Source organism: Heterostelium album (assembly GCF_000004825.1).
Source record: "Heterostelium album PN500 unplaced genomic scaffold PPL_contig1, whole genome shotgun sequence".
NCBI lineage: Eukaryota > Evosea > Eumycetozoa > Acytosteliales > Acytosteliaceae > Heterostelium > Heterostelium album.
In genome coordinates, this window is record NW_008805078.1 from 608,456 (window position 1) to 617,949 (window position 9,494).

General features: G+C 30.9%; 3 protein-coding genes and 1 non-coding gene across 4 annotated transcripts; 2 read left to right on the top strand and 2 right to left on the bottom strand.

The window, feature by feature from the left end:
- Positions 1-159: 159 nt before the first annotated feature.
- Positions 160-1,164, top strand: limC (LIM domain-containing protein; the record flags this gene model as incomplete). The annotated part of the gene is made up of 4 exons (XM_020572093.1): positions 160-207; positions 533-765; positions 957-1,067; positions 1,131-1,164. 4 exons carry the CDS (start codon positions 160-162, stop codon positions 1,162-1,164), a joined length of 426 nt encoding a protein of 141 aa, XP_020437951.1.
- Positions 1,165-1,295: 131 nt separating this feature from the next.
- Positions 1,296-6,602, bottom strand: PPL_01077 (putative 127.0 kDa protein; the record flags this gene model as incomplete). Its single annotated transcript, XM_020572094.1, has 10 exons — positions 1,296-3,046; positions 3,104-3,505; positions 3,564-3,890; positions 3,948-4,232; positions 4,289-4,588; positions 4,654-4,854; positions 5,017-5,325; positions 5,387-5,671; positions 5,923-5,953; positions 6,579-6,602. The coding sequence occupies 10 exons, from the start codon at positions 6,600-6,602 to the stop codon at positions 1,296-1,298; spliced, it is 3,915 nt and encodes a 1,304-aa protein (XP_020437952.1).
- Positions 6,603-6,771: 169 nt separating this feature from the next.
- On the top strand, positions 6,772-6,844 carry PPL_01078. Its single transcript has one exon. It is a non-coding gene; the product is annotated as a tRNA-Lys (tRNA).
- Positions 6,845-6,862: 18 nt separating this feature from the next.
- Positions 6,863-9,406, bottom strand: PPL_01079 (uncharacterized protein; the record flags this gene model as incomplete). The annotated part of the gene is made up of 5 exons (XM_020572095.1): positions 6,863-7,138; positions 7,231-7,827; positions 7,897-8,000; positions 8,100-8,160; positions 8,237-9,406. 5 exons carry the CDS (start codon positions 9,404-9,406, stop codon positions 6,863-6,865), a joined length of 2,208 nt encoding a protein of 735 aa, XP_020437953.1.
- Between the last annotated feature and the right edge of the window lie 88 nt (positions 9,407-9,494).

Below are 9,494 nucleotides of genomic sequence, written 5' to 3' on the forward strand. Positions count from 1 at the left end.
AAATATTTTTTCAAATAAAAATAAATTTGGTTTTTTTTTGGGTTTTTTTTTTTTTTTTTTTTGACCTGTTTAGGGTGTTGAGGGTAAAATTCATTGTCTCATTAATTTGATCATTTTTATTAATAACTAATCATTTTAAATAAATAAATTACAACAATCATGTCTGACACTTGTCCAACCTGTGAAAAAAAAGTATACGCTGCTGAGGTAAATATATTTACAATTAGATTAAGATTTTTCATTCAAGTGCGCTAATACTAATACATACCTTTAAAGTGGGTACATGCTTTGGAAAAGCACTACCACAAATTATGCTTTAAATGTGTTCACTGTTCAAAGCAACTCGACAAGAGTAAGTGGTAGCAATCTATACATATATAGAAAATATCAAATATTAGTTACTAATAAAATAAAAATATAGGTACCTACTCTGAGCGTGATGGACAACCATACTGCAAAACTGTAATTATGACCTATAATGGAATAACAAACAGTTCATATTGAAACTAACATGTTCACTTATTATTTATAGGATTACGACAGATTGTTTAGATTGAAAGGTTATGGACATGGTGGTGTCACTGATAGTTTCGACCCACAACAAAAGACTGATGTTGCACCAACAGTCGAACCAGTTGTTGAATCATTCTCCAAGCCAGTCTTCGAAGAAACAATCGAATTATTCCCAAATAACTGTCCAAGATGTGGAAAGAAAGCTTATGAGAATGAGAAGAAGGTTTTCAACTCAAGAGATTGGCACAAAAGGTATTTCAATATACATTGAGAGTTAGAATAAGAGTTGGATAGAGAAAGGAGAGGTGAAAGAGTCAATTTTATGATTAATGTTGGTACAGAGTGGATAGAGAGAGTGTGTGGAGAAGGTAGCAAGTGTGGTTTTATTACAGCAGGAAAGTATAAAAATAATCATTCATATTAATCATTTTCTATCTAAATAGCTGTTTCAGTTGCTTCAAGTGCAAGAAATCACTTGTTTCTGGACAATATTCAGAGCGTAATGGTTTAGTGTTCTGTCCACGTTGTTATGATTCCAACTTTGGTGCTAAAGGGTAAAGAATTCCATTAATATCAAAATATATATAAAGAATTAACGTGTTTATTATTATTTTTAGATTTGGATTCGGTGGAGCAACTGTATTACATTAAATTAATTTCAAGAAGCAGTGTCAGATTTGTGTTATTATTATTATTATAATCTAAATAAATAATAAAAAAAAATAATTGTATTGATAAACAGAATTAAAGGTATATATGTTAATATTACAATTTAGATTTATTTATACTTTATTATTATTTTGAATTTGTTGTTGTTCTAGTTGTGCAGATTTACGCAATTTAATTTCCATTTTCTTTTTATGTAGATCTATCTTTCTCTTTTGTTTATAGTACATTACAGAACCGACCAAAGCAGAAACCATAAATAGTCCACCAGCAACAGCAATGGCAATAATTTTCCAGGTACTGAATTTGTTATTGACCGGTTGTTTTGTTCCACAAAGTTTATTCGGGTCGTCATCTTTTTCAACATCAAGAATATTTGTAAAATCAGGGTCGATCAGTACTTTCTCCTCGAAATAGGGAACAACAATTCCGATTTTGGATGATATATATTGGCTGGTATCGTTCTTGGTAGGCTCTAATAAGACATTGTTGATTGTTTCCATACGTCCATCTACCAATGCCATCGATAGGAATTTACCGTACAATGCTTTGTCATCAATGTTCAGCTTTATCCACTTTACATTGCTCCCACTTTGACCTATCGATTTGTAAGAACATTCATTCTCACCTCCAAGTACATAGGATTCCATGACCACTTGGAGATAGTTGGTTCTCTCTTTGAAGTCAAATCTGGACAATTCGATGGAGAACTTGATTGTGGATGGAGATATCTTTATATCATGAGCACCAAAGGTAATATTGACCTCTTGTGTAAAGAATTCAATAGTCACATTAATCTCGGTTTCTCTTCCTTCCAAGGTCGATTGGTACAAGTATGTCGGTCTGGTTGAGTTTACTGTTGTTTCCGATGAGTTCCAAGATCGAATTTTGAAACTACTGATTGGTTGTTGAAGACTGTCCAATTCAATCACCTCAACAACTTTAATATTGGACGAGAATATTTTATCACCATCAGTGATATCGACACCGGTGGCTGGCTCTGGATTGGCATTGGGATTTGGAACGATAATGACTTGTGACTGGCATGCTGGTCCATCCCATGGCATATTACATTGACATCCGTCGCTAGTACATCTTCCACGGTTATTACAAGGTGGGTTTCCAGGACAAACAGGTGGTGGAGTGACCGTTGGTTCAGGTGTAGATGGTGTTGATGTGACAGTTGGTGTTGGTGTAGGAGTTGAGATGACATCACCAATGACTGGATAAATGGTTTGAGTATTAGAGGTGACACCATTCACTTCTATTTTCATTTCAATGAATGTCTTTACGGGTCGTAAGTTTTTGAATTGCAATATGATACCAGAATGGAAGCTAATATTAATTGGAGCAAAGCCATTACCATCTTGGTAATCGATATAGGCAGTGGTATCAGATGGGTTGACACCGAAAGATCTACCGTAGAGTGTGACTGTACTTCGAATGTTACTGAGACCAGAGGCAGATTCGATGATAGGAGTGGTCAGAGAAAATTGTCTTTTAATAGTATATTTAAATTTATCCTTCTTCAAAGCATTGGCAGAATAACCTACATAGTTCATATGGTTATCTACAATACCATAGATGGAAAGAGTAAATGTAGATCCCATTCCCCAACCAAACGGCAAGATATAGTTTCCTTCAAAAGTAACAGAATCACCTTTTGCTGATTGAACTGTGGTGGGAATGGGAATGATTTCTAAACTCTCTGACGATAGATAAACAATAGGAGTATGTCTCTGAGAGACACCAGAGCCTTCATCTTCAGCTTCAATTACAAAATTGATAGATCTATCATCAGATCCAACGTCGACACTATTTGTGAATATTAGTTTATCGATTTCCGGGAAATCTCTTCCGATAATAGCTTTTTAACATTAGTATTTTTTAATATTTAGCAAAAAAAACTGTAATTAATAATTACTTTTACAAGTTACATTAACATATAGTTCGTCATTGGATATTCCTCCGTAGATTGTGGTCAATGGATCGAATGTACTTCTTACATTTAAAGAACCAGTATCAAAAAGAGTAATGTTTCCAATTGTAAACTCTTGCGACCTACATCCAGAGTCTACAAAAATGGTAAACAAATATTTTCCCTTATATTTGTCACCACTAACTCTGTTTGATTTATCAATAGTTGCAGTGTAGGATGCCATATCCAAGTTTGAAATTACCTCTACTATACCATTACTGAACCCATTCGGATAGTCCTCAATAGTAACATACCAACCAAATTTAATTGTAGAAGAGCTACTGTATTTAACATTGGTATCCGGGTAAGCTTGAATATCAGTTATCATCGGTGGAAAAATGTCACCAACTAATTTTATATTATTAATATCAATTTGTTACTTAGATATTGTTTTTTTAATACTTACTAGATTGAACAATCATAAGTTGAGATTGTTGTCCAAATTTTAGAGCAAGGGAGCCGGAATCAATGTGAGAGTGACCATTTAATATCTTGAATTCGAAAATTCCAGTAAGAAACTCTGGTAACAGGTAAAAGTCAATTTGGTATGCATCAAGTGAATAGTTGTAGTATCCTTGGAACTCTATACCAAATCCTGGTGTCATTATTGGTATCATAGTTGTGGCTGTAGAATTTGTGACAGTAAATATGAGAGTATTGTTGATGGGACCCGAGGTAACTGTCAAATTATTTCTTTCGAATGTAAAGCTGGTAATATTTTTGATAGTAAATACTTGAGTAAAATGGTTAGTTACGATTTCTATCAGCTTCAGATGTTAATGTAACATACTATTTTGGATTGCAGAATTACTAATAAAAGTATCAGTGCTCATTACAGACTTTTGACCAACTTCGTCTGTAATTGAAACACTATATGGTAGTGGAGAATTAAATTGACAATTTAATTCATAAACCCCATTATAAGAATCTCCCCAAATTAAGTTTGATGGACTCAATTTGAAACTTTCGATTTCAATACTACGTATATATTTAGAGGAGGATACTTCTATTCTAAAAATATAATTGTTCCAAGATGATGTGGTTAAAGACATATTCTTGATGGTAATGCTAGAAACTAAAATAATTATTATTGTAAGTAAATATTGTTTTTTTTGTTTGTTTTTAACATACATAGGTCACCATTTCCTATATTAATACTTGAAGAAGTTCCAAACTCACTTATGGAAGCAGAAATAAGACCATTTAAATTCTTGGATATAGAAAACGAAGTTTGGTAACCAAAAGTATTGTTATTAAAAATAGTAGTTGGATACCAATAATTTAAAACAAAACTTGTGTTTAGTATTCCTATATTAACAACCATATCATAGGTAGAAACATAAGACATGTATGAGGTGGCGGTTACAATAGTAGTGTCACTTGTAGAGTCATAGTTGGTAGTAAGAAATAACTTTCCTATTTTGGTAGAGTCTTTAAGAAATAAAATTAATAATCACAAGATATTAAAAACAAAATCAACTAATAAGATATCTTACCAAGTTTAGTTATTGAAGGAGTATATGTTGTTAAAGAGTCTGATGATTTATCGCATTTATACAATGATATCTTTTGATTATTTGTAGTGATAGCATCATTCTTTAAAAATGTTATGTGGGTTGAATTTCTTTTTACAATTTTAAATGTACTTAAAAGTCCATTTTTTGATTGTATTAATATAGATTGAAAAGTTGATGTTTCTACAATAGATAAAGAATGATATTTTAAAAACTGAAAGTTTTCTTCAATTGTATTGGTTGGATAGTTGGAGTACTTGATGATAGAAGAGGTAGGATTATCTTGTTTTGTTTAAAAAAAAAATATTAACAACAGTTTTTTTAATTTTGTTTTTAATTACTTACCATTTTGAATGAAAACATTGGTGATGGTAGTAGAAATTTGTGGAAAATTATCTAAAGAAAAATTAATTGGGATATTGTTTAGAATATTTGAGTAGGGTGGTGAAAGTGATATTGATACAGCAAAATAGTTGAAAATAAAATTATCAACATTAGAAATGGAACATGAAAAAGGTGATGGTGAAGTACATCTGATATTTAGTAAAAAGTTAATATCGAAATTAAATTCAACTAAGAATTGAACTATTCCTTTAGAGTCAAAATAGATAGGGTCACTCTTTCTTTTAATTGTGAAATCAATTAAAGAAAAATCTATATTTATTTATGTTAGATAATATTTTTAAAAAGTTTTATAAATAATTATTTAAATTACCTTTGCATTCATATGTTCCAATTGTAAAACGTTGAGAAGGATTCACAATAATTGTTAAATTATTGGATCCAATAATGAGAGATGTATTTAATTGGAAAATTTGGTTTTGTGGAGAAAGTTGAGAAATTAATGTTATATTATAAGAGGAATCAGATAAAAAATCTGAAATATTTAAAAAGGATTGATCAGAAAAAGTAGTAAAGATAGAGGGAGTACATCTTCCTGTTTTCGTATAAAATGTTGATGGATTGGTATATTTAGAAATAGATAAAGAGTTTATTTTATCTAATGATTTAAAATTAATAAATTAAATTGAAATTATTTTGAATTATTTATTTACTTACCAATAAAAATAAATAAAAAAACAAAGGACAAAGGAATAATTAATTTTTGCATTATTATAATATAAAAATAAAAACAAAATTTGTTTTTTTAGATAAAAAATAAAACAAAATTTATTTGGTTTTGATTTCTTGTCTTATTTAGTTTTTGGTTGTCATGTAGATTTTCTGGCATTTCAAATTATATTTACTTACTTAAATCCCAATAAACTATTGCCGAGCGACTCTGAATATGAATTTGAGTCCGACTTTTTATGGGTAATTTCACTTGTTGTTATAAATATTTTGGGCATTTTTTAGTAATACCCCTTTGCAGGTAAAGACCTTTACCTTTATTCTGTTTTTTTGTTATTTAGAATCAACCCAACTTTTTTTTTTTTTTTGTTTATCATTTTAAAAAAAAACAAAGGAACCAAAACTCCGAGTTACAACGAAAAAATCAGCTCCGAGTTACAACGAAAAAATGATCTTAGATATTTTATTTTTAGAAAATTTATTTTGGTACAGCTTAAAGTGTCGTCATATGATTTGTTTCATAACACGTGTCATTACTTCTGACAAAGAAGTCAAACAATAAAAGTTTCTAAAATATCAAATATAAGAATAAACCAAAATTTAGTATTTAATAAAAAAAAATAGTTTTTTCCTATCAATCTCTATCATAAAGATTAAATATAATTATAAAGATTTTTATCAAATGATATATTTCTAAATCAATTGATAATATTTTAAAAATTAAAATTAATTGTTGATATTCTATATTATTTGAAACATCTTCTCCAAAATAATCACTCTCCTCTTGATTCACAGAGTTTCTAATTATAGGTAATCGACTAATAAGGTCTTCTTACTCTACAATATGATTTCCCTTTCATTTATGTTGCTTTTCAACAATATTGGAAAATTATTACTAAAAGAATGTTACGAAAATTACACTGAATATAAAATAAGACTGTATATTTGTTACTGTAACAAAGAATTTTTTATAACAATTTAAATTAAAAAATATATTGTCCAATTTTCGATTTTTGTGAATGAATATTCGCCCAGTTAGCTCAGTCGGTAGAGCGCAAGGCTTTTAACCTTGTGGTCGGGGGTTCGAGCCCCCCATTGGGCGTAAATCTTTTGAAAAATTTTAGTTGACCGCATGCGGTTTGGTTAAAAGTAAAATGTAAGTTTTGAAGTAACCAAATGAGTTGCTTCTACTTAACAACAGGAATCTATTAAAGACCCATATCTTATAAGCAGCAGAACGAAGAGATAGATCCCACAAATTCAGACCACCATCATTCCAGTGAAAGCAAGACCTGTCCAAAGAAATCAAAGCGGTGAACTTTGCTTTGGCATCTTCGATTTTGAATAGATGTTGTTTGTCTCGTGGTGTCACAGTGTACAATGATTGGGAAGATGTCTGTAAAAGAAACAAATAGTTTCTGTAATTTAATCAAAAAATTGTTATTAATTTTATTTAAACATTTAATGTTGCTATTGGGAGTTGGCTACTTGAATTTTCGATAGATATTCCGAAAACTTTGAAAGTATCAATGCTTCTTTTTTAGTGTAATCTTGTTGTGATTCGTTAGTTGGTGTGTTATTATTATTATTGTTATTGTTACTATTCATGTCTAGATCTTCATCGCATTCGAGTGATACTTTTGATCGCAATTGGTTGGGAGGACTGTTGTCCACACCACCATTGTTGTAATTCTTTAGAGACATATATAGTTCGTATGAAAACTGTGATAAGTGCTGCCTGTCAATGTATCTATTGAGTACACCCTTCATTGTTTTATCATTACTTATATATATTTCATCATTAAAATTATTCTCTCTTATATTATTATTATTATTATTATTATTATTATTGATATTGTTGTTATTATTAATATCTTTGGTATTTTTATGATTATTGTCCAATAAACTATTACCTATATTTACATTATGATTCTTTCTATTTTTTCTATTATCGATTGCAGCTGTATCCATTCTATTATTCCCATTGAAATCATCTTTATTATTATTATTATTATAGTTATTATTATGAGATGATATTGGTGGTATAAATGGTGCTGGATTGATTAAAGGTGGTATGTTTGTATCCTATAACATAATAGTTAAATTAATATATAAAAATAACTAGGAAGTACATTTGATAATATTTAAACTTACAAGTTTTACCTTCTTGGAGGTTGTCGTTTGTGAGTGAGTAGATGTCGAATCCTGACGCTTATTAGGCTTTGCGGCTGTTTGTGCAGGTGGATGTTGATGATCATCTTTATTACAAGGAAGACCTTTGTTTTTGCAGTCATAGCACTTGCAGTTCTCATTACAAGGTACGCCCGCTTGGAAACATTCACAGTATTTTTTCAAACAACCACTTCTTCGACAATGACAACCTTTGAGATGTTTTTCTGCTTTTGGTTTCTCTCCATTCTTAATAATATTAGATTGGGAATTAATATGTAAATATAATCAAATTGATATTCTAAAAAGAGGGGACGGCACTTACAAATGATTGTTTGAATTTTGGTCCGAATGCATCGGGGTTTCTCTCGAGTGTGCTGGCACGTGCATTCTCTACACTCTCTATGTGATCTTCATTGTTGTGACAACCAAAGCACTGACATCCATTGCAGAGTTGTTTGCTTGCAAAACATTCACAATACATCTTGAGACATTTGGAGTTCTTGCAGTGACACATCTTGGTTGGCTGACTGGAAGTTGTAGTGGTGGTGGTGGTGTTGTTGTTGTTGTTTGTTGTAGATGCTGTACTGTTGGTCGATGATGATATACTGCCATTGGACGATGATAGAAGCGACGGTGATTGAATCGGTGAAGATGAAGTCGGTGATACCGATCTTGGTGAATTCTTTAGTGACGATTGTGAAGATGGTAATGGTGTGGCTGTAGAGGAAGGCGAAGGAATTGAAGTTGTATTTGATAATGATTTTCTTTTTTGTAATGCTGGTATTTGTGTTTGTTGATGAGATATTGATGGCAGTGATGTTTGTTTGATCGGAAGTGTATAGTTTATATTCTGATTATTATTTTTATTCGTAATATCCAAGTTACTATTATTATTATTTTCATCGACATTATTGAAATTGTTATTATTGTTATTATTGTTATTATTGTTATTATTATTATCGGACTTTCCTTTGATAATTAAAGGATAATCTAGTGTATTCAATTTGGAAGTAGTTGATTTAAAAAAGTTTGATTGTGGTGGAGATGGTTGTTTGTTTTGTTGGTTTGGTGGACTAGGTATTTGAGTTGTTGATGATGATGATGATGTCAAAGGAGGTGTTGATAACGTTCCATTATTAATGGTTGTTGGTAAATTGCTATTGTTATTATTATTATTATTGTTGTTGTTGTTGTTGTTGGTTACATGTGATCTAGTTGGTAGACTAGGTAAAGTTGTTGTGTTATTGGTGGTGGTGGTGGTGGTGGTGGTGAAGGCTGGGGATGACGGAAGTGGAGCTGTAGCTTTTGGCATCTGTATCTGAATATGTTGTTGCTGCTCTGTATTGCCAGTACTAAAGTGAATATCTGTATCTGTAGCTGGCATATCATACGGAGTGTTTAAAGGTGCAACAGAACCTTGAGAAGGTGTCAAAGAAGTAGATAGATCAGCATCGGAATGCGATGATGATGATTTATCTATATTACTATCCATTTAATCTAGCATCATGTATTGACAATATAGTTAGTACGATTGTAAAGAAATCATAATCTAAAAGTTGCATTGCAATAATGATCATTAG